We start from the raw sequence: 24754 nt of genomic DNA on the forward strand, positions 1-24754 counted from the left end.
ATATATATATATAAATTTAAACGGGTATTCGGGTCGGGTGTGGGTCGGATTATATCAAACCCGCCTCCATACCCGAACTCGAAAATCCCCATACCCGATTACCCAATTATTTAATCGGGTATAAAAATCTCTCCATACTCTCTTCTATTCGGGTCGGGTATCGGATCATCCAAGGGGTTCAGAGGAAATTGCCATCCCTATCTTTAGTGAGATAATTAGGGATGAGAAAAAATACCGAATTTTCGGTATAACGAGATTATCGTACCAAAAAAATGTCGAATTTACCGAATTTTCGGTACGGTACGGTATCAATACCGAATTTTTCGGTACGGTAACGATATGCAATTTGAAAATTTCGGTATATACCGAAATACCGAAAAAATATACTAAAATTTTAAAATATATAATATTTTAAAACAATAAATTTATAAAAAATTTAAAATGTAATATTTTTTTCGGTATAAAACGGTATATACCGATACCGTACTGAAATCTCGGTATATCGTACAATTTCGATATAATCGGTATGCTAGTTTTATGTACCGAAAATTTCGATATACCGAAAATTTCGATACGATATCGGTATGAATTTTCTTATACCATAATTTTCGATATGGTATATGGTATATGATTTTCGGTACGGTATATAATCCCTACAGATATCATATTTTCACCTCCATAAGGAAATACTATTTTTCATGTTAAAAGAAAAAAAATCTAAACCCAAAATCTAGCTTATAAAGTACCACGTTTTGTTTCAAAATGTACCACACTATCGAAGATCTAGTACCACAAATTCATACAGATTAAATACCAACTTAGATTTAATTAATACCATTATTCTATCAAATAACAGTAACTATATCATGTATTGTATGCAAATTTAATGCAATGATTTGAAATAAGATACAAAACTAAGTTTTAGTTTCACTACTTATCGTAAATTATCAAACAATCCGTAACTATTTTATGATCTTGTGATGTCTTGTTGCCACAATTCAAATATTTTTGTCATCAATTTTTTTTCACAAGAAGAACAATAGAAGTTGTATACAAATTAGTTTGAACCTTTTTTAATAAAAGTGTTATGGTATCACACGTTTGTGACAAATGATATACATTAGATGATACGGCCGTTGTATATGTTAAGGTGTACCACATGTTCATGTTCATTGTACCACAATCTAGCTTATAAAGTACTACGTTATGTGTCAAAGTATACCACATTATCGAATATATAATACCACAAATTCATGTAGACTATATACCAACTTATATTTAATTAATACTATTATTCTATCAAATAATAGTAACTATGACATGAAAATCGATGGAGATGAGTTAGGGATTCACGTGAAAAATTATCGATGAAGAGAAGAAAAGTGATGTGATGGAGGAAATAAAATTAAAAACGAAAATAAAATTGAATTAAAAGAGAAAATAAGATAAAATATGAAATAGGGAGTGAATTCAAAAAAAAAATGTGTACAAGGAAGTGAAAAATACAATTTTATGACATAAAGACGGAATGTGAAGTTGAGTTTATAATTTTGTATTTATCTCTACTTCTCCCTTCATATTAACGGTTTATTATCCTTATTTAATTTTTATTATTTTATTTATTTATATTCAATGTTATAACGATTCTTAATGTTATTTAAATATGTACTTCATAAATTCTATTTTATTTTTATTTAATGACTAAAATAATAATTTCCAAATATATCAACCTGATTCATCTAAATTTATTAATTTTATAAAGTTACGTTTGTATATATTTAATTAATTTAAGAATATTGTATTAACTTGGTCTTAATTCCTTTATAATTGTTAATACATATATTGTGGTAATTGTACTAAAACATACAAAATTAATCTATCATTTTAAAATCATATTAAACACCATATAATTTATAACAATATTTTATTTACCCTCAATTTTGATATTGTTATCATTTTTATTACACATTATTGTCTCGGTTCGCCATTAATATAGTGGGTAAACAGTACAAATTCTTCCGTATTTGGGACAAAACTGTCGTAGTTCTTCAACGTAACCTATTTCAACACCGGAAGTTTCCACCTTGTTGCATCACTAATAAAAGTATACTTCTAAAAACAAAAATAAAGCATCTCAATTATTAAGGAAATGAAATTGACGGTTGATGACATGTTAGCATTACCGCAAGATTGCATCAAAATATCCTTATTTATTTTTATATATGCAATTCACACAAAAAAAATCATAGAATAATATATAAAAATAAACGTGAATTGTTTGACACATGACATTATACTAATAACCTTATACATGACATGATTTTTGAAAATAATAGTGATGCAATATTAATTATATATGTCCAGATGAAGTAACATGTGGGTGGTGGCTATTGGATTAATTATACATAAAAATAAATAAATAAATACAATTCCATTTCCAATATGGTTCTAGGCATTTAAATTTGGGCTGCTTCATTTGATGCCTCTATACGGTGCCATTAATATCGGGCAGAATTAAAGTAAAATTTTATTTATATCTGTTCAACAGATTTTGTAACGAGGGAGTTGATTATTAAATAACCTTGTTTCCTCTTTTAAAAAACAGCTAATCCAATTTAATTTTTTTAAAAAAAAACAGTACGAGCAGTGGATCTTCTAAATATGAAAATGTAAATTTTGATGTTTTAAAATGTGTCAAGTTTGGATAAAATTATTGAGTAGCTAGTATGCCTTTCATCGGAGAATTTCAATCTACTCATAGGATAATATCGTAATATTATATTCAAAGATAAATATTTCTTCACATGTTTCGATCTACTAATAGGATAATATCGTAATATTATATTCAAAGATAAACATTTCTTCTCACATGTGAGGTAATAAAAATATATATGAATTTCACATATATTAATAAATATTTACACTTAGATGCAGTTAAGGACAAGCCACTTTCATATATACATTCAGGAGCTATAAAAAATTACGAAATTAATATATATAAAAAAATTTAAACAAAATTTCACATGTTCTATGGCCAATTTTTAAACATTTTATACATTCAAGCGCAAGATGAATAATGGAAGAAGGTTGAGTGAGGCTAGGGACTTNGCCCTATATTATCATGAAATAATTGTATATAACACTTGTCATATATACTATTATGAAATAGTTGATAAACGTCAACTGGAAATTACAAATTTTATAACATTAAATATAAAATATTAGAAATGTAATACGAATGCTGTTGTATGAAATTAAATAATAGCAAAGCGGAACGAATTTGAACCAATTAAAAATTACATTCATTTAATTTGTCAGCGACCTTGGTTTGGAGTGTGGAGTACTGTGGACCCTTTGTCCACTCATTCCTATATATCCAAGTGGTTGAATTCGGACACCTTGCACGAAATTGTCTAGCCTTCCCTTCGAGAAATATTATGATTTTTTTTTATATTTGAAAAAATAAATTCAATACAAATACAAAATAAATGAATAAAAATTCTGAAATAATAAGTTATAATTTTTTTAAAATTTTTCGTAAACAAATTGTTCTTCTTGCTAATAACACAATGAATTTCTTACCAACCAAATATTTTCTTATTGGATACCATGCTATATTCACCTACTACACAGAAACTTTCTTTTGTAAAAATTTTGCCACTGCCCCTCATTTCTCAACATTAAAAAAAAGGTCCACCCGAGCCCAAATTACATGCATTATTCACATCCAAATTTCTTGTGCCTTCTGCCATTGCATTAAATCCCACCTAAATTTTCTCAAATCGGTCCCTCGCCTAACCTTCTTCCTCCATTAATCTTGCGCTTTGTTTGAATATTTTCTATGCTCATAATTAAACTGTCCTCATAGTCATAGTACCATATTCTTAAATTCAATCCCTCCTTTCTTAATTAGCTTCTCCACTCTTGAAATTAAACGGGACAACCTTAACTTCTCCCATTCATTAATGTTAAAGACGCCGTGTTCATAAGTTGATCTAGCTAGATTAATTCAAGTTTTTCTTCAATGGAGACTCCATCTCTGCATCCATCACACCCTAGTTTCCCTATTATAGCGGTCGCCATTATCGGCATTTTAGCCACAGCTTTCTTGCTGGTTAGCTACTACATCTTTGTGATCAAATGTTGCTTGAATTGGCACCGGATCGATCTGTTTACCCGATTTTCGGTCTCCAGAAGACGTCTTGTTGAAGACCCTTTGATGGTCTACTCTCCTTTGGCCGAGAATCGGGGACTCGACCAGGCTTCAATAAGATCAATCCCAACCTTCCAGTTCAAGAAATTAGGTGATACAAAAGATGGATCAGAAAGGTCAAAATCTTTCGAATGTGCGGTTTGTTTGAATCAGTTTCAAGAAAACGAGAAACTAAGAATTATCCCTAACTGTGGCCATCTCTTTCACATAGATTGTATAGATGTTTGGCTTCAAAACAATGCTAATTGTCCGCTTTGCAGAACCAGCATCTCCGCCACAACAAACCCTGACATCAAGTTCCATGTAAACCAAGTTCTTGCTTCAAATCCAGCTCAAGATCCAAATCCCTATACAAATGAATCCCTTTTCAGAGATGAGGATTATGTGGTGATTGAAATAGGATCCGAAACACAAACCCGTTCAAGTAGTACTCCATTACATTTCAGCTCTGGCGAGTTCCTATCCATAATCCCTTCACCGAGAAAGATAGAACCCGGGATTTTGCGCAAGAAAAGTAAAAAGTTCAGCCATACATCGAGCATGGGAGATGAATGTATTGACAGCAGGAAGAAAGATGAACAATTTGCAGTTCAGCCCATTAGAAGGTCTTTTTCCATGGATTCAGCAGACGATAGGCAGTTGTATCTAGCTGTTCAAGAAATAATATCACAGCAGCAAACGCAGATCAATAGTGAGGTAAATGATTCCGTAGAGGGTTGCAGTGGCGGCAGAAGTAGGGTTAAAAGATCATTCTTTTCTTTCAGGCATGGAAGGAGTACTTCGAGAAATGTAATTCAACCACTTTCATCAGTCACAAGGATAGATTTTTTATTCAATAATAATAATAATAATAATAATAATAATAATAATAAATAATTATTGTTGTTTTTCTAAGTTGTAAAATATATGTAGATTACACATAGATTATACATACATCTTATTCATACTTTCTTTTATTTCTTGTTAATGCATAAAAATCGTAGTGAAAATTAAATTTTTGACAGCTTGCTGAGTTGTCTACAGTTGCAAAAAAAAAATCTATTGCTTTAATATTTTTTGTGGCTTGGAGGCATCTATGTTATTTTCAGAATATAGATAGAATTAAATATGTTATATGTGTTTTAAAAAAAAATAATATTAAAAATTAATTTTATTAGAAAAGAGGATATATATAAAAAATATATGATTTTAATCTTGTGATTATAAGACACATATGAGATATGGGATGAGACGATGAATATATAACTTTAATTTATTTGTAAAATTTAAGACTAAAAACAAAAACTTATATTCAATTAATATGTCATTTTTCGAGAACGGTGCTTAATCAGTGATCTAGATTAGACTAACTTTAAATAAATTGAACATAAGAAAGGACTAGAATATTCAATTTGTTAAAAAACCAATTTACCAAAAGATGTGACAGAAAGTGGAAATTGCAATTCGATGGCTTTTAGTGGTGCTCAAATTTCGTATTATCATACGTCATAGAAAGCTGTAATTGATGGACCATATGTATCTAATTTTGACTTAAGAGTTATGATTGCAATCATCATCACCTTAACCCAACATCTCCTTCCCTCTTTTTCTTTGATTTAAATTTGAACTCTGTTTAATTTATCTTATATTATTATTATTATTAATTCTTTTAGGATCGAGATTGGAATAAATGATTACACCTTTTTGTTTGCTACTAACTTGTTTTTTTCGATTTTAGAATAACTAATTATATATAATGCCAAGATATGAAATATTCAGTATACATATGCATATATCGAAACACATAAGAAACATGTTTTGTTCTCGATATTTTATGATTCGTATATATTTTTAAATTATTATTTGAGCTTTGTGAAAATGGACTAAATTATTAAACGGCGAATTAAGTTCAAAATAATAAATAGTCGGGGCTTTCTTTGTGATGGGTAGATGCAGGGGGGGTCCCCTCCTAACCCTATATTCTTATACAATATTGACAGAATGTCTAACTTAGGAAGATGGTGGCTGCATATTTTCCAGACTGGATCGGAGAATCATGCGTAATTTATTTTTTAATTCGTTATNCAGCTGTCCAATTGAATATAGAATAAAAATTTTCCCATAAAAAAGGTTGGATACTAAGCATGAAAGATTCAATCATTTAATTGAGTAAAACTAGATAGCTAGAACATTGAATTTAGGACCCAAACAATAAAATGCTGTTTTTACATCTAATTCATTTGATATTTTGAACGGATTTAGACCCAGATTTCTCAAGATTCAGAAGTTGCAAACACTTCTTAAGTAAGTCGCGATTAATTAAGTTGGCGAATTTTTTTTTTTTTTTTTTTTTAAATTTATGTATGTTCCTTCCAATATTTGTTGGGCAACATGAACAAGTCATTTTAGTTTATGATGTGGCCATTTTTATAACTATCGATGGGAAATGATCCTATAAACGAGCCTAATGCGGATTCTAGTTAGTTTAATGGTTGAAATTTGGCCTGAGTAGGTTTAAAAATAAATTGTTAAATGTGAACATGTTCGAATTAGCACACGGACTTGACTTTCTTTCATTTTGTTGAACTTGGCGATTAGCTTAATTTATCGCGTAAGAACTAAGGTTATGTTTAGGTGGACTTACAAGGATTGAATTGTTTAATAATCCAATCCAATATTTGATTACAATTTTCTATACCATTGAATTAATTATCCATCACATTTTTTTATTTAATTTATTATTTAATTTAAATTACTAAACTGGAATTTATTGTCTTATTCCAAATTTAATCAATAAAATTTAACATATTATATTTATACAAAAAAATTATGTGAGACTGTCACACATATCAACTTTGTGAGACAATTCTCTGATCAAATCCGACCAATGAAAATAAGTAATTTTTATCTTCAAATATTATTTTGCGTTACCCGACTCTAAATGTCACAAAACAAATAAACATTATCTTGTTTGTGTCCGATCTCTTCGAATAACATTTAAATTCATATTGACTCCTTGCAATCTCGAGTAGTTGTCATATATTCTACATACGTTGAATATAACGCCAGAACTCTTTCCAGTTTTGAGATTCAGCTTACTACTCCCCTGCAAATGTAAACACATAACCAATAGTAAATTTCTTGTTATCAAGATCACTAACATAATCTAAATCGATATAGTCCATAAATGTGAAATCCGATCCTCCAAAACATAATGCAGCATTTGAGGTAACCTCAATGTATATAAGGATCTTCTTAACCGTACTCTCGAGTCATCATCCAGGATTCGCCATAAATTGACCAATTGCTCTCACTGCTTGTGAATTGTCTGGTCTTGTAAAAATAATGACGAACATCGAACTTCTAATTGCCGATGCATACAGTACATGAGACATCTATATCTGCTCTGCTTCATTGCTAGGGCACATGTTTGAGGATAACTTGAAGTTAGTAAGAAGATGAGTCGGAATTGGTTTATTATCTTGTATATTGAAGCGTTGCAAGACTTCTTCAAATTATTGTTCTTGAAAGCCAAATCATTATGTTACTTCTATCTCGGTGAATATACATACACACAATCTTGTTTGTTGACTAATTCTCTAGCTAAGTATGTTTTCAATTCTTGGACCTGATATTTGTTGGGGTCTACTACCAACATGTCGTCCGCATACACAAAATGATATAATCATCTCTAAACCTCTTGAAATATGTACAATAGTCTGCACTAAATCTGTCGTATTAAAAGCTCATGATATAGTAATCAAATCTCTTGTACCAACATTTTGGCGCCCGTTTGAGACCGTACTGAGATTTGTTCAACCTAAAAACCAAGTTCTCTTTGGTTTTCTCCTCGACGCTTTCTAACTGAAGCATACAGATTTCTTTTACAAGATCTCCATGAAGAAATATCATTTTCACATCTAGTTGTTCTAGACGTAGGTCAAACATCGCACACAATGCCAACACTACTCTGACTATTATAAGCCGAACTACAAGAGAAAATATCTAATTGAAATCAATGTTTTCTTTCTGAGCACTCCTTTTTATCTATAACGTAGCATGATATTGCTCCACTTGGTTATTGTCATCACGCTTGATCTTATAGACCCATTTGTTATCAATGATTTTCATCATTCCTGGTAGTGTAACAAGATATCAAGTTTTATTCATGTCTAATTCTTTCAATTCTTCTAACATTACTATCACCCGGAGGGATACATCCGAGCTTTGAGTAGCCTCCTAGAAACTTGATGGCTCACCATCATCTGTTAATATACAATATGCAATATACTTTCTGTGACATTATCTGAAAGCCAACCTGATGGTCTTCTTTCTCGAGTTGACTGCTGTATTTTGGAAATCTCAGACACAACATGTTCTTGTTCCTCGTGCTCTGGTACCGCGTCACAAGAAATTTGATCTTCGTTTGTTTTATTTTCCACCTGAATTATATTAGTTTTGAATTGAGTGTGGATTTTTCTGCCTTTACTTTATCTTTTTCGAAAATAACATCCCTGCTGATGATAAGCTTGTAGACAGTAGGATCCCACAAGCGAAACTCTTTTATTCCATTAGCATAACCCAATAATATATATTTTTTGGATTTCAAATCCAACTTTTATCATTTTTGCTCATTCTACAGAACATATATATGACTTCCAAATGTATGTAAATGAGAATAATTAGCTTCTTTCTCAGCCCACATCTCTATCGGAGTCTTCAGATCAATCGTCACTGAAGGAGAACGATTGATGATATAACAAGTGGTTTTGACTGCTTCCGATCAAAATGAATTGACTAGACCTGCAGTACTCAATATGCCTCTTGTTATGTCCAACAAAGTTTTGTTCATCCGCTCTGTCACTCCATTCTGTTGGGGTATGTAAGCCGTCATGAACTATCTTTTAATGCCATCATGTTGGCAAAATGCATCAAATTCATCGCTGATATATTCTCCTTCACTTTCAGTCCTCGAATACTTGATCTTCTTGTCTGAATCAAATTCAACTCGCGCTTTGAAGTCTTTGAAGACCGGAAACAATCTGATTTTTTCTTTATTGGATACACTCAACATCTCATAAAGAAATCATTAATGAATGAGGCAAAGTATCTCGCTAATCTTAGGGATACAACCAGTGACTGCAAAATGTCAAAATGAATCAGCTCCAATACGTTTTTTCTTTTGGCAGTAGAAGTGTCAAACTTTGATTTGTGTTGTTTACTAGCAACACAATGCTCACAAAGTACATACACATTTCAGCAATCTTTTCCGCTTTCATAACCACAAGCGCACCGTTCCCAATTTTCATGATCTCGATCTCAATACAGGTTTTGCACCCGATAATCAAATTGTGTCAAGGACAAGATTTTTCATCAGCCCCTTCACATGTCGTATCTCATGTTTAATCTGAACAATACCATCATTTTTTTGATGGTACCGATCAGTGATTTCCAAGTCATTATCATTTCTCGTGAATAAAGATTTTTTTGAGACCGGTTCTTACTAATCAAATCACTTTCTCCGAGACGTCATTTACTACGTTTGGCCAATCTGTTGTTCCTGAACAGGTTAACAAACAGCATACGAGAGAACTTGCCATTCCTAGTAGCATTCATACGTTGAGTACCATTCTAGCCCATAGCATTGTTCCCTCCAACTTTTTCAGTATCTTCTTTCTCACCCATAAGATCAGATTCAGCGACTTTTGAACCAGAATCACATTTAGGATCATTAGTAGCATCCCCATCCTTGTCCAAGATAGACTCGGCCTCATCTTTGAACATCTTTTGACTCATTGTGCACTATACCAGGACGAGTTCAGACCAGAACTCCTCCGAGATTTAAGAACAATCGCGCAAGAACCCTAGCTCGGATGAACGCAATCACCGAAGATAGAAACCAGCGGAAGCAGCTAAGAACAGGAAACTATTGAATCGATTTAAAAGCTAGAAGATCAGAAAAAAAATGATGCAACACCAAGCTTAAACCATAGCAGCCAGGTCGCCGAAAGTGTAGAGAGTGGTTAAAGATTTTCTTTCTAGACATAACTGACATTGCCCTTATGAACGATTGTATGATTGTTCTTTCCTTCTATTGCCACCAACCCTTACTTTATTCACAGGAAGTTGCTCAAGTGACAGAACCCCCCAAAACAAAAGCAGGGCTCATACTTTCTACAGTAGATTAATTGTTGGACAAGTTAAAAACGAGGCTCATACGCCCGACATGCATTTCTCATCCATGACTGACAAACAATAAAGAGGTTTTTTTACACTCCCATCGTAGTAAATGCAGTTCATCGTATGAATGAAATGTTCTAACTTTCTTCATCAAATAAAGTCATCGATAATGAATGAAAGCACAACTGTATTTAACCTATATGTATTTCTTTTTTCATTTGACCAAAGATAGAAATTAGTACAACAATATTTTAACAGAACAAGCTGCAACTGTCAAGAATATCATTTCAGATAACACAAGTTCAGCTCAAGCAATCGTGCGATCTTCAGACAATATAATAATAATCTAGTGCCTGATACTTGTCGAGTCCAGTAGTCAGGACCTTATGAAAATAGTCACTTAACACTATCCGTGTGTAAATCGGGGGATTTTCTTCGGTTATCAGATCGTCTATGGGGCCATAAATCTTACAGGCCTCGTTTATAGGTCCAGAGAAAAAGCATGCCACTGAAATTCTTGGTCCAATGTCATTGGAAATTGCTCTATGCTTAATGCTTTTGAATCTTCCATTTGAGACCAACTATGCCAAATTAGCACAGGAATCAGGAAAAAATAGAAAAGAACAAAAAACGCACAAAATTTTTCTCAAGCCTTACGTTTATTGGAATCGACTGTTGCAAAACTATAGAATGGCGATTTAGATCGTTTACTGTATAATTCATGGTACATTCATACTCCAGTGAATTGGCTGAATGTTTGGCATATGTTTAGAAATTAGGATATAGATGTTCAACGACATGTTTAATCCTATGATCAGGTGTTTGCCACATGTTTTATAATAGGATGCAATATTTGCAGAGTGAAGTGACCAAGGATGAAAATTGGATACCCAACAATGCACTTTAACTTATCACCTAAAACTTGAGAATGGAAACATTTTTAGTTATCAGATGGGATATTACCTGGAGAAGATCTCCAATGTTTACGACCAAACTGGCAGAAACAGGTTCGATATCAATCCACTGGCTGTCATGCATAACCTGGAGACCACTCACAATGGAGCTTTGCAGAAGAATTGTGAGAAACCCAGCATCAGAGTGCTTGGCTGTTCCAATGGTCAGGTCCGGCTCAGGGCATGCGGGATAATAATGACCATGCAACCGATGACCTTTCGAGCATTCCATACTCCTTAAGCGATCAGTTTCGAGTCCCAGAGCCTCGGACAACAATCCAAAAAGAATATTTCCCAAAGTTTCTATATGTTTCGAGTATTCAATAGCCGAGTCCCTGGAAAATACGTGCAAAAGCATTTGACAGTTGATGTATTCTTGCCAGAAAACCACAAAACTTAAAGAGTGCAACATGAATTTCTACCATAGAATAAAATCGAAAGTCTTATTACCAAAGCTGATTCCTAACCACAGTCAAAGCTTATAAGTTCAAATTTTCATTTCAGCAGCAACGGCCTTCAAACGTATGCTATTGTTAGGTAAGTAATATTCTCGAAATCATGATACAGACCAAGCCGACCCAAATTTTTCATTGATAGCAGCATTGAGACCTGCTCTGATAGTATATGTTACGGAATCAGGATCAGGGCCGTAAGACACGATAATTACAATATGCGTCGATTTTTAAGTAAACATTGAGTCGAGAGGCACAAAAGTGCCACATGACACTTATCTTCCGGAAAAGTATTTATTTCACGGGGCCAACAGTTGCATCTTGAGAATTAGTTCCTACACAAAATCTAAACCAAATGTTCCGCGAATATCAGAATTACCACTCAGTCCTCTCGCCATAGAATCCATGCTTTGCTACGAGGAAGCATTAAGCAGAACAAGGAATAATAAATTAGTTTAATTTCACCGGAAAAGTGGGTAATCACACCTGCAAGAAGCGGGTAAATCCTTGGGGTCAACTGGACGATCAGGATCTGAAAATGAAATGGTTAAAGAATCCCTCCAACTAGCTGTTCTTGCTGTAAAAATATCATTACCACCGTTATATCTCACACTTCTCGTGTTATCCCGCGTGTAATATTTTTTTTTCTCCTCCACATCCTGTTCATGGAACTTGCGAATGCCATCTATCATCCCATCAAGAACAGATAACGGAATCCCATGATTCACCACCTGGAAAAAACCCCATGTCTCTGATGCAATTTTCACTTCTTCCACAACCTGTTTTCGCCTGTCCACTGAGATCTATCACAGGAACCTTGATTTGATCCTTTTTATAAGTTAAATCTTGGTTCAGATCCATGGATTTACACTTGTCGGGTTCCTGAACTTCGTCAAGATCAATTACAGGAACCTGGGTTTGGGTCTTCTTGTGAGAATATTCTTGAGTCAGCTCCTCAAATGGCCTGACAAAAATCTTAGGAACTTTCAATAGTCCAGAATCTACCAGGCCTTTGACACCAGCTTCTGTTTCATCAAAAGATTTCAACATTTTCATTCTGTCAGATTCTTGGTCGCCTAAAAGAAAATCTTCTCGTCCTGCCATCAGATCAATGTAACAGAGTGTAGCGGTTGTTTTGTGAAGAATTCTGTAAGAGAACGCGAGACATTATTGTTTTGTACTGTGTTTAATGGTGGGTCACAGGCCAGGATATGCTCGCTATGGATAATGAATCGGTCTCATATGAGACCGTCTCACAGATCTTAATATGTGAGACGGGTCAACCCTATTCATATTCACAATAAAAAATAATACTCTTAGCATAAATAGTAATACTTTTTCATGGATGACCCAAATAAAAGATCTGTCTCATAAATACGATCCGTGAGACCGTCTTACACAAGTTTTTGTGATACATAATTCATACCCTCACGTGTTAAATTTGGATAATTGTAATGTCATCTAGTTTTTTTTGTTTTTGTTTTAATGAAAACCGTCTAAGATACACATGCCATAAATGTGCCTAAAATTAATTAAATATTTTAATATGTCACATATAAATTTTACTAATTTTTTTATTTTAAATCAACATTGCAGATCATTCATTAAAATAATATCGAAACTGAAACAGTAGTTTCCGCTAGAGGCAAAACACTTGGTACTATGACTTGATTTTTTTTTTTTTCATGTTTTTTAATTCATTATTTCAAAATTGCAATTTAATGAAACAAAGAATCCAACTAATGCATAGTATACGTAAAATGATAACACATATTACTTTATAGCTTACATATAAATTTAGCTTTTTGCATATACGTTTTCCAAATCCTCCACTTGAAATCTTAAGGATGAAACCCCTTTATCCTCTAATGCATTAATTCGCTTCTTTATGTCATTATTGGTAGACAATCAAATGAGAAGGAATGGTGACAAAATATCCGTAGCAACAATGTACATACATAGTTACGCTACATCATCATATCCATCTAATTAAGTTTATTGTTTTGCCTAGAATTGCATCCTGCAAGATATGAGTGAGAAATATCCTCTTGACTAAATATTCTTTGCAGGCGAACTAGAAAATAAAAAACCTCTTAACAAAATAATTCTAAAATAGTTTTATTTTCATTTTCCTATTCAATTTCTGAAATATGTGACACATCCATACAATCCCACTTGATCCACATGAGATGAAAAGATTTGTAAATGCCAAAATGTGTTGTAGTTTTCCAAAATCAATTTCTTTTTCTCAAACCTTAAGATATCCAGTCCCAAGTGTTTTTTCATACCAATATTCAAAAGTTCAATAAAATTGATATACATGCAAGCAATCTGAAATTGGTTATTACAACCTGAATTCGTCAAGACCAGACTTGTCAATAGGCCTCAAGAAAAACTTGGATATATACTCCCTTACGGTAAACTCCTTATACTTTGTGGGATTTTCTTCTGATATCAACTCTTTTATGGGCCCATAAATTCTTTCGGGAATTGTGGCACCAGTAAAGAACCCCGCCACTGAAATTCTTGGCCCCACCTGGTTGGCAAGAACTCGATGATCTGGGCTTATGAACTTATCATTTGATATTATCTGAAAATAGTAATACTATGTGACAACAAGTACTACAACAAAAATGAACAATTATCATTTATCAGGATACATGGCATTTAATTTATTACCGGTTCTGTGAAACAAGATTGATCTAATGTCATGTAAAATATGTCAAAGATGTTTGAAAAATATCAAATTTAGTATATAACTTGTTCATGTTAAATTTTCGTCTAATAACTTGGTTTTTATTTGTTTTGGTGTTTTTATGCGACAAACCACAAAACTAATCAAACATCACTTATTTGACAGTGTTGTTCTCCTACGTAGTTTTTAATTTATTGGATTTACGGTTTCGGACAAAAAAAAATCCAACTATGGATGGCAAATTTGCCCAACTAAAATTGCAATTTTTACCAACAATGATTGGAGACGTTTTTAGCTTTTTATACATTTCACATGTGCCTTTTTAACGAAGCAAGATTTTTTTTTTTGGCCTGGGTCTAAGGCATTAGACACACAAGTCGCAACTAACCTGCAACATGTCTCCAATGTTGACAACCAAACTTCCAGGCAGGGGATTCACATCAACGTACTGATTTTTATGCAGGACTTGGAGGCCTCCGATCTGGTCTTGCAGAAGAATTGTCAAGATTGACGGATCCGTGTGTTTGCTTGTGCCTAACGTTAGCTCGGGCTCAGGGCAGGGCGGGTAGTAGTGACCGATGAAAGTTCGTCCTTTGGCGCATTCCATGTCGCTTAGGCGATGTGGTTCCAGATCAAGAGCTTCGGATAATAACTCAAATAGAGTTTGTGCCAATTTTGTAACTCGATCAATGTACTCCAAAGTTGATTCCCTGATGAACGTGATCGAACAAGTTCTCATCCGAGTCAAAATCGCCAAAATTTCTTTAAAAAATCCATCTTTTGAACCACATATCGTATCAAACCTACCAAATTCAAGATCAAAAAAGAAAAAAGCTCACCTGCAAATCTTGGGCAACTCATCAGGCTGAATCCGATCAGAAATCTGCAGGGAAATAGTCAACGAATCACGCCAATTAGCAGCCTTTGATCTGTACAAGTCAACGTTACTTCCATACTTCACCTTCTTCATCCTATCATCCGTATAGAAATCTCTCTTCACCTCAACATCCTGCTCATGAAACATCCTCGTCCCATCCAACATCGAATCCAAAACCCCCACAGGAATCCCATGATTCACCACGTGGAAAAGACCCCATTCTTCGGATGCCCGTTTGATTTCAGAAACAATGGTCTTATGTTGATCATGACCTGATTCAGCTCCTCCTAGATTGATAACCGGAACTTGTAACGAATCCGAGGGGATGTGCTGCGATTCCTCGGCAAGCTCATCGGTTGGTCGAACGAAAATCTTGGGAATTTTCAGAACTCCGCTGTCAACTATCCCTTTGACGCCTGCTTTGCTTTCTTCAAAAGATTTCAGATCTTTCGTACGTTCGTAGGCTTCTGATAAAGAATTTCCGATAGTAGACAGATTATCCATTTTTTGTGCTTAATTTACAAAGAGAGAATCGGGGGGAGAAGTCGAAGTTTGTGAGAGGATGGATACATACGACTTACGAGGATCGGCGGTGCTTATGTCCGGGGAAGATTGGTTAGTAGATGTCAGTTTTTTATTGATGGTCTACTGCAGCCGATCAAAAAAAAATTCAATATAGTTTGGCTTCACCTTGAATTAATTTTTAAAATAACCCTTAATTATATTAACTTTGGTCTTAGATTAAGATAATTAATAAAAATACCCTATTAATTATGTGAAATTCCAAATATGTTAATTAACTTTTTACATTCTGTACATTATTTTGTATTAACAAATACATAATTATAAGATTGTAATTTAAATTAAAATAACAAAATTAATATTATAACACATTAATTCATACTAAAATTTTATTTAAGTATAAAATTAAGGTATTAAAAATAAATGATTTGTATATATATTAGTCATGGTTTATTAAATTAAAATTTTATAATTATTGGCAAAAGTGCATCTAAATATTTATAGATCTTGACATTTGCTTAACTCATATACTTAGTGAAATGACATTGCTAGTAACCTGCAATGCTCATAAAAAGAATTAAGGAGAAACTAGTAATTAACACATATGCATATATAAATATAAAAAAATAGAATAGAAAAATAATTTAAATAATAATTTTTCGCAATTTTTTTTTCAAATTAGTCTGTAAAATTTTTATATAATTTTATGGAGTAAAATTTATTTATAATTAAACTTATTACTTCGTATATAATAGCATTTTTAAGATTAAAGCTCATATTTTTATATATTAATAATTTGTAAAATGTAAAAGAAAAAAAAATGATTTGATACTATCATTAAATTAAAATATCAGACTCAAATTATAAAAAAAAATGTAAAAGATAATTGCATAGAAAATATTTAAGAATTTAATAATTTTAATAAATTTACATATTTTTATGATTATTGAAAGAATTCTTATGGTAAACTAAAAACTGAGTAATATTTAATATTTATTTCAATTATTATTTGAGGAATTTTGGTAAGTAATTTGGGTCTTTTTTTTTTGGGACATAATAATTCACTAAGTTGTAGTAGTGGAAAAAAGTAGTTTAGGGTTATTAAATTATAGAAGCTTATATTGTGATATGTTTAGCAAACAAGACTATAGACCAAACATATATATCATTCCCCTTTCACTATAGACCAAAATTATTCCCTTGGGTGAAATCATTTATTGTGCTTTGGAATTGGACAAAACTCAGGATCTCCTCGAACATTTCTTCTCATGTAGGTGGCCTTCTATAATAAAAATAAAAATTACAAACAACATTTATTTATTTATTTATTAATAAAATTAAATAACTTTATAAATCTTAGAACTTCTTGAAGAATTTTGGGAAATCATGCCGTGAAGATCCTTAGAACAAAATTCGGAATCATTTCAAACACAATTACCTTTGATTGCTACGAGTCTATAAATTACCTTCCATGGTCTTCATCATACATCCAATTAATTGGGGTTTTGTAAAATACCATATTTCATAATTACCGTTGTTAATTTAATTTGTAGTAACTGAATTAAGTTATCATGGCCACAACCAAATTCAGCGATGAACATTCTTCACCAGTAGATCTTTAAGGCGTCGATTCCCACAACATGATTCCGATATTACAGAAGGCGACTGAGGTGCCGGGAGCATTAAGCAGATCAATTTTGCTGAAGGTCACATGACTTATCCATTTTAATGTTATTTCCTTATACACAAGTCTGTTACTATATTCGACTTATAATTATTGATTCATGTCGTCCCATGAATTACGTCAAGTATCGCTCATGTTTAATTTCATTTTGCTCTCAACTTTCAAACGTTGATCTTTGTGTCGTTGCTTTTGTTGACCTTTCTTATGGAAAAAGGATCTTGTAATATATGTATAACCTATCAATGAGCTTGTTATATAAAGGGTGATCTTACATATAATCTGTCAAATGAAGTTGTATGGCCTTCTGTTTGACAAATTAAGGGTAAAAGTTTTTCATTGCATAATCCCTACCTACTACCTACCTTACACTCAAATCAAACGTTTTATAACTAACGTTAATGTTGCTAACTCATTTTAAAATGATTACAAAATTTATGATTAGTCTACTCAAATGGCAATTGTAATGAAAATAAAATATTTAATGACGAAAACAAAGATATTTTACATTTAAACAATTATATTATTTTTTTTATTAATCTTGTTGATGCGATGATAAGCAAATCAATACACAGAATTGAAGTTCACTTTTTCAACCAAAACAAATACATGCATGCATTAATGAAACAAAAGAAACCTCCAAACCTCAAGATCTGTACAGCCTGTATAATTTTTCTGGGAAAACATATTTATGGTCAAGGCCTTCCATTTCCCAGATTATAATTTTCAGCTGTAAGCGACCCCATAACTTCTTCAAAGGGCTGGCCATACACCAAAGTATGTAGAAAAAAACCCTCCATAATACCAACAATACAAATTTAATAAAATTCATAACTATGCTCTTCAAATTCTTGAATTCCATTTTTTTTTGGCTTTGTTTCTTTAGACTAATTAAATTGGGCACACTTGCACCGAGTCGTGCGATTAAATAAGCAAAAATAATTTGTTAGTTTAAGTGGTGACATTGATTTGTGATAATGAAAATGGCAAGAATTGAAACAAGGGCCACAAATTGAAGGAGTGGAGATGATTTGTACTGTGAACCCGATGATGATGAATACGTAGATAAGACATCGATGTAGAGCAAGGGGCGGACGTTTTTTTTTTTACAAGGGTGGGCAAGTTTTTATAAATATATATAATATATATTGGGTGGGGGTTTAGAGGGGTTCGAGCTCGGGACGGGACCTATCTCATTTTTTAGAGGTGCTTCACTGGACTAAGAGGTCTGTGGCGAGGCGGACATATTTTTGAAGAGCGGACGTATTTTTGAAGATTCTCGAAAGCCAATATATATCTATTAACCTTGAAACGAACATAGAGAATTTCTATATAACTCGACTGGGATTAATTACCACAACTTGGTGAGGTGAAAAATCTGCCATTTTAAGACGTACATCAGGCTAAGGACCGAGCCTGTGTCAAGCCACCTGGGGACTGTTTAGCCACATCTTTTCATATTTTTTTAAAAAAAGGTTGGAGTGTTTTGATTTAATCTGTATTTTTTTATGTGGTTGTCCCATTTTAGCTATAATCGGTTGCACTCTACCCCTTTACGTGATTATCATGCAAGTGTGGGGACATTAATGAATTTTTTTAAATAAATTAATTAGAGAAAATTGCAATTTTATCCTTATAAATTTATCATATTTTGTGTTTTAGTCCTTTAATTTGTCAATATTTGAATTTCATCCAAAATTTTGAATTTTTTTGATTTGGTCTTTTTTCGTCAGAAGCCATTAAACACATCGAATTTCATTTCTTTTGCATTTATACTCTCGTACGTAGCTCATTAAACGAGAATAAACATACACTACTCACATTAAAATAAATATTAACAAAAATCAAAGGAAATATAAAACAAAACAACCCTCAATATTTTAAAATTAGAGGAAAAAATATGTCAATTCTCTTTATTTTTACTTAGATAGATTTCAATGTGCATAATATAAGTTTTATTTTCGCGACATGAGGCAAGCACAAGAGCATCGATATCAATTAATCAATATTTAGTAGATTTAGTGGCTTCACACAAAAGAAAAAAAATCAAAGTTATTTGATGAAAATAAATGTTTACAAATTATAGTATTAAAACTCAAAAGTTGTCTGACTTATATTACTAAAATTGTAATTCATANGAGAAAATCACTTCAAAAACTCATCCACCTAATCTACATGTTTAATGGTTAAAATTGCTCATGAATTTTTTTAACCATCCAACTTTAGACCTCGATTTCCTTTCGTATTGCAGGACAACAAAGTTTAATTAGGGTCACAGTTGATGATATATACCCTTTTAGTTTTAGGTATATTTTTATGTGAATACTTAGATATTTAAGGTGTACTACTGCACAAAAAATCAATTTTTTTTTCATTTGAGTTCCACAAAAGTAACAGATGGTTAAATCCGCAACCAAAGAGCATGTGGTGAGCTCCCAATGTTTTAAAGGTAGTCTCATCCACCCCATCGCAACGGGAGTGAATCATTACATGCAGCATAGAATCTGTCATGTCGAAGAACAAAGTTATTTTGAAGGATACATATATACTACTGCTCCCTCGGTTTTTATTTTTGTAGTTACGCGAATAATTTGGCTCCCATGTACAATTTTGACGGTGCTACAATCAGACACTAGTGAAAAAAATGCCACTGGTATTCTTGGACCAGCACCATTTTGTTATGTAGCACTTTTGTTTGGACTTGTCGTCTGGAATCAAAAGGAAATTTCGATAACCCCACAAGTGATTTCTTTAATTTATAACAATATTATTGGATGTAATGTTAGAAAACGTATTTCAGAATTTGATTTAGTTTCGAGCATGAATAGACTGTCATTAAGGTAATATTGTCCGACACTGTGTTAATGCTGCTGGATCAGGATAATAACAATTTTCTTTCAGGATATTCGAACAACAACATAATTTATAAAACAACAAATCTATAAATTTTCCTAAAACAAATAGAGAACGAATTTGATTGCTACAGAAAATGAATGAAAATAAACAAAAATTGTTCGATCTATGTTATATGAGACCACAGACTTTATATTTAGAATATATATACTACCTTTAAGAAATGATGAGACTTTCTAGATAGGCCTCATTCAGATTAGACAGTTTTTCATTCAAATCCTTTATATATGAACATACATTTATTCAATTGGAAAAGTTGTACTAATTAATTCAGAATTCTTACGACACAATTTATTATTTTAAATTTTAAAATAATAATCAAAACTCTATATCCGAATTAATTTTGATTTAGCCCCTAACGTCCTAAATGCCCAAGTACTATATTTTGACAATTAAATATATATAATTTTGAGCTTCCTCCAAATATTTCACGAATGTAATTTAAACTTATTTGGAGTACATCAATTTATTAACTCTTCATCTTCTTCTTTCCGCGAGTTTAGTTTTACATAGTATTACTATGTAATATTTATCGTTAAAAATGCATAAATTTAAAGCCAAGAAACACGATATTCTCAAACTTTCCAGATATGTAGCTCCAAGTGTCAAATTTAGATCTTGAAAAGGAGCAAGGGAGAAAGAAGTGCTAAAGAAACACGTCACAGATCGCCACTACTCTATGCTCAATGCTTTCGAATTTGTCATTTGATGTAATCTGTGAAAAGAAAAGTTCAAGAACCATTAATCTAGTTAGATTATGCAATGTAGGAACTGAGTCGGGTGCACTCGGGGTTAAGTATTAATGCTATGCTGGTGTTCAAGCACTCCATCACCTATTGCAATATCATTTTGCTCGAGCTTGATTCGTGCATATATTGAGTTACTGTGTTAGAACTCAAAAAACTTGAAGTTCAGCGCTGATACTTTGTAACAATGATTTACCTAATAAGTAGAGCTTACCTGCAACAGATCTCCAATATTAATAACTAGTGCACCGGGAACAGCAGGAATATCAATCCATTGGTTCTCAACCAAAACCTGAAGGCCACCGATTACGTCCTGTAAAAGCACCCATCATCTGTATGTTTGCTTGCTCCCAAGGTCAGTTATGGCTGTGGACAAGCTGTACAGTACTTATGGGCATAAATGCGAGACCATCTGCACATTCCATTTCTGTTAAACGACTTGATTTGAGACCAAAAGACTCGGAAAATAGCGCTAATAACCAGAATCCTAGGCCCATCACATGTTTCGAGTTCGATTTTTATGTCTCTGTACATTAATCCGACTATTACCTTGTCAAGAGGATCGGAAGTAGCGCGAAGAATACGACTAACTATTTCTTCACCAATGTTTGACAAGTAGGATTCGAATTTGTGATACCAGGTGCATGTTAAATCGATTGAGGTTGAATTTTTGTCTTTAGTAAAATGTTGTAACTAGATTTTCTTATCGAAAAGAAGATATCCCTTCCACACAACTGCACGTAGCCGGCACTTCTTCCTCCTACAGATTTGGAGCCATGAAACACAAAAATGTATCCCTCCAGTTAGCCGCTGCTGCAGTATACATGTCGAATTGCTGTTATAGACGAATGTTCTCGTCCCGTCACGCGTATAAAATGGTTTCTTAATTTCTGTATCTTGCTCAAAAAACTCCTCACCCCAGAAAACAACTCCTCCGGTACACCCACACGAGGATCCCATGATTCACTATTTGAAAAAACCCGCAAGTCTCCGATGCACGTCAGATAATTCCTACGCCATCCTCGTGCAAGTTTTGATCGTTTTCGATTCCTCCAAAGATCTATAACAGGAATGCTGAAATCCATCTTCTTATGTGATCTTTGTAAAAAATATGAAACATGTTAAAAGAAGTAGCGTGTACAAATTGAAATTCGCGACGACCAAGAAAATTTAGATGCGTACACGACTCTCCTTCTCATCGATGGTATGAGAAACGCCTATAAATAGAGCGATTGAAGTCCCTAAACACACACCCTCATAAGAAACATTTACACCATCTATTGAGAGGGTGGAGTGCTTAGAAGGCTTCAACCGAGAAGAAAAGCAGAGAATTTCAAAGTTTTCAATGGCTGGAGGTAATTCTCGATTAAGCTTCCGCATATTGTTTTTCATATTCATGTATACGTAAAAAACATGATTTTGAGAAAAATCTCTAACATTTGGTATCAGAGCCATGATACCTCTGTCTTGAAAATATTTGATTTCATATCATTAAATTTCAAGAAAAATAATTTTAAGTTTTACGTAAGAAACTTGAAATTTAAAGGTCGGATAAGAAACTTACCTGAAAATTTGTTCTGAGAAATTTCTTCTTGATTGCAGTTTAAAGTTCTTCTTTGAATCTTGAAAATTAAATAAAATTTCTGAATTTGAAAATAGTAAAAAAAAAATTTGGAGCAAAATATTTTCAAAGAAGTTGTAGAAGGAAGGTGAAGAAACCTTCGAATGCTAAATAATGAATTCTGAATGCAAAGGTTTAACGTGCATGTTTTATGAATTATTAGAAAGACAATCAATTCAAAATTAATTAAGGGGACCACGCCTATTTATAATTGATTGAATGTGTCGTATAATTCAATTGTATTTATTTATTATTATTATTTTTTATAATAATTATGCGGGACCCACATGTTTATAACAATTCGATTTTTATTATTATTGTTTTTAAAATAAAAATAATAATAATAAATAAATACATAAACAATGATTAATGTGTTATTAAGTTATATGTATAATTCGGTATACATATAACATTTGATCAAATAATTTGTACACATTAAAAAATTCGACGTAATTTCTAATACATGTTTATAAATTATTTTTGCATGTTAGATAAAATATCAAATATTATGGATAAATGTTTAATGTGTACATGCAAATTTAATATTATGTTTGCATTTATTTTTTGATGTTTTTAAATGCAAATTGTATTGAAAAATATTTTAGTAAATTAATATTCTAATTATGTTCATATTAAATTATATTGAGTTGTTTATAATTTGAAATGAACATATCAAGTAAGATATGAATATAATAAAATAAAATATTTCAGATATTCACAAATGAACAAATAATTCTCACTTTATCACTACTCTGATAAAAGAGAAAAACTGATGAGTAGCCCACATTTTCACGTAAATGTGATCCTCACTTTATCATTACTCTGATTGAAGAGAAAAACTGATGGGGAACATATTTGTTCATATTAAGTAAAAATGTGAATATAAAGTTATTTAATGAAAAGTTTTGGCTTATAAAGATTCACATAAATGTGGATAATTAAAGTGAATAATAATTATAAGGTGACGTGAGAAAACATGATCTGGGGGAGTTCTTCATAAATCGGTTTAAACTGCCTTGATTAGCCACTGGTCTCCCTGAGGAACGTTTTAGATATTTAAAGGGCCTTAGCACTACCTATCTTTCCTGGGAGCACTATTGGAAAATGTTGATTATGTTACTAAATAGTTATTATAAAAAGTATTAAAGTAAAACTAAAATTTTGTCCAGTGAACCGTATAATTTTAAATAATCGAGGAATAGTCACATCATCCTTAATTATGGAAAATTATGCATTAAGTGGATTTGGATCAAATAATGGACATCAATTGTAATTAATTATATAAACATAATAAATTTTACTCCACAGGGATTTTTATTATATTTATATAACTAATTAGGTTAAAATATCAAATTATATTTTACTTAATTTACCCACAGGAGTTAAGGAAAATACATTTTGATAGTTTTATCATAAAGTTACAGAAAAATCTTATTGAATTAAAATTTTGGCCCACAGGCAAATTTTATGTCACTAGATTTTTAAAAACATGAATTACATTGATAAAACATGATATTGTCTCAAAATTTTAAGCATATGATATTTTGTGCAGTTATGCAACCTGCGAGTTTTTCTGATATGAAATGTGACATTCCTGAACTAAAGGGCGATAACTATAAAATATGGAAAGAAAGAATTCTTCTACAATTGGGGTGGATGGATATTGATTATGCTATACGGAAAGACGAACCATCTGCTATTACTGAAAACAGCATTCCGGATGATGTTGATCTTTATGAAAAATGGGAGCGATCTAATCGACTCTGCGTAATGTTCATAAAGACCAAAATATCTGCTGGTATGCGTGGTTCTGTCGACCAGCATAATAATGTCAAAGAATTACTGAAGGCTATTGATGAACAGTTTCAGTCTTCAGATAAAGCACTAGCAAGCACCTTAATTATGGAATTCTCTTCATTAAG

General features: G+C 32.4%; 2 protein-coding genes, 1 long non-coding RNA gene and 2 pseudogenes across 3 annotated transcripts; 1 reads left to right on the forward strand and 4 right to left on the reverse strand.

Annotated features, from left to right (window-relative positions):
• Positions 1–3586: 3586 nt before the first annotated feature.
• LOC140969751 (RING-H2 finger protein ATL16-like) lies at positions 3587–5122 on the forward strand. The gene has a single exon (XM_073431200.1). It carries the CDS (start codon positions 4025–4027, stop codon positions 5087–5089), a length of 1065 nt encoding a protein of 354 aa, XP_073287301.1. The 5' UTR covers positions 3587–4024; the 3' UTR covers positions 5090–5122.
• Positions 5123–10209: 5087 nt separating this feature from the next.
• On the reverse strand, positions 10210–12974 carry LOC140969757 (1-aminocyclopropane-1-carboxylate oxidase homolog 1-like; annotated as a pseudogene).
• Positions 12975–14040: 1066 nt separating this feature from the next.
• On the reverse strand, positions 14041–15920 carry LOC140969742 (deacetoxyvindoline 4-hydroxylase-like). The gene is made up of 3 exons (XM_073431177.1): positions 15312–15920; positions 14861–15182; positions 14041–14367 (listed from the first exon to the last, which is right to left on the reverse strand). The coding sequence occupies exons 1-3, from the start codon at positions 15851–15853 to the stop codon at positions 14122–14124; spliced, it is 1110 nt and encodes a 369-aa protein (XP_073287278.1). The 5' UTR covers positions 15854–15920; the 3' UTR covers positions 14041–14121.
• Positions 15921–17130: 1210 nt separating this feature from the next.
• Positions 17131–17659, reverse strand: LOC140969753 (uncharacterized). The gene is made up of 2 exons (XR_012173990.1): positions 17619–17659; positions 17131–17487 (listed from the first exon to the last, which is right to left on the reverse strand). It is a non-coding gene; the product is annotated as an uncharacterized lncRNA (long non-coding RNA).
• A 2885-nt stretch (positions 17660–20544) lies between these two features.
• Positions 20545–22235, reverse strand: LOC140969747 (1-aminocyclopropane-1-carboxylate oxidase homolog 1-like; annotated as a pseudogene).
• Between the last annotated feature and the right edge of the window lie 2519 nt (positions 22236–24754).

The sequence above is a fragment of the Primulina huaijiensis genome, unplaced genomic scaffold (assembly GCF_012295235.1).
Source record: "Primulina huaijiensis isolate GDHJ02 unplaced genomic scaffold, ASM1229523v2 scaffold42729_ERROPOS115676, whole genome shotgun sequence".
NCBI lineage: Eukaryota > Viridiplantae > Streptophyta > Magnoliopsida > Lamiales > Gesneriaceae > Primulina > Primulina huaijiensis.

Excerpts from the sequence above, each read along its gene's own strand:
- LOC140969751 (XM_073431200.1), top strand. The coding sequence starts at position 4,025 with ATGGAGACTCCATCTCTGCATCCATCACACCCTAGTTTCCCTATTATA.
- LOC140969742 (XM_073431177.1), bottom strand. The coding sequence starts at position 15,853 with ATGGATAATCTGTCTACTATCGGAAATTCTTTATCAGAAGCCTACGAA. Across the intron at positions 15,183-15,311 it reads GAGTTGCCCAAGATTTGCAG|GGAATCAACTTTGGAGTACA; the intron begins GTGAGCTTTTTT and ends CACGTTCATCAG. Across the intron at positions 14,368-14,860 it reads ACATTGGAGACATGTTGCAG|ATAATATCAAATGATAAGTT; the intron begins GTTAGTTGCGAC and ends TACTATTTTCAG.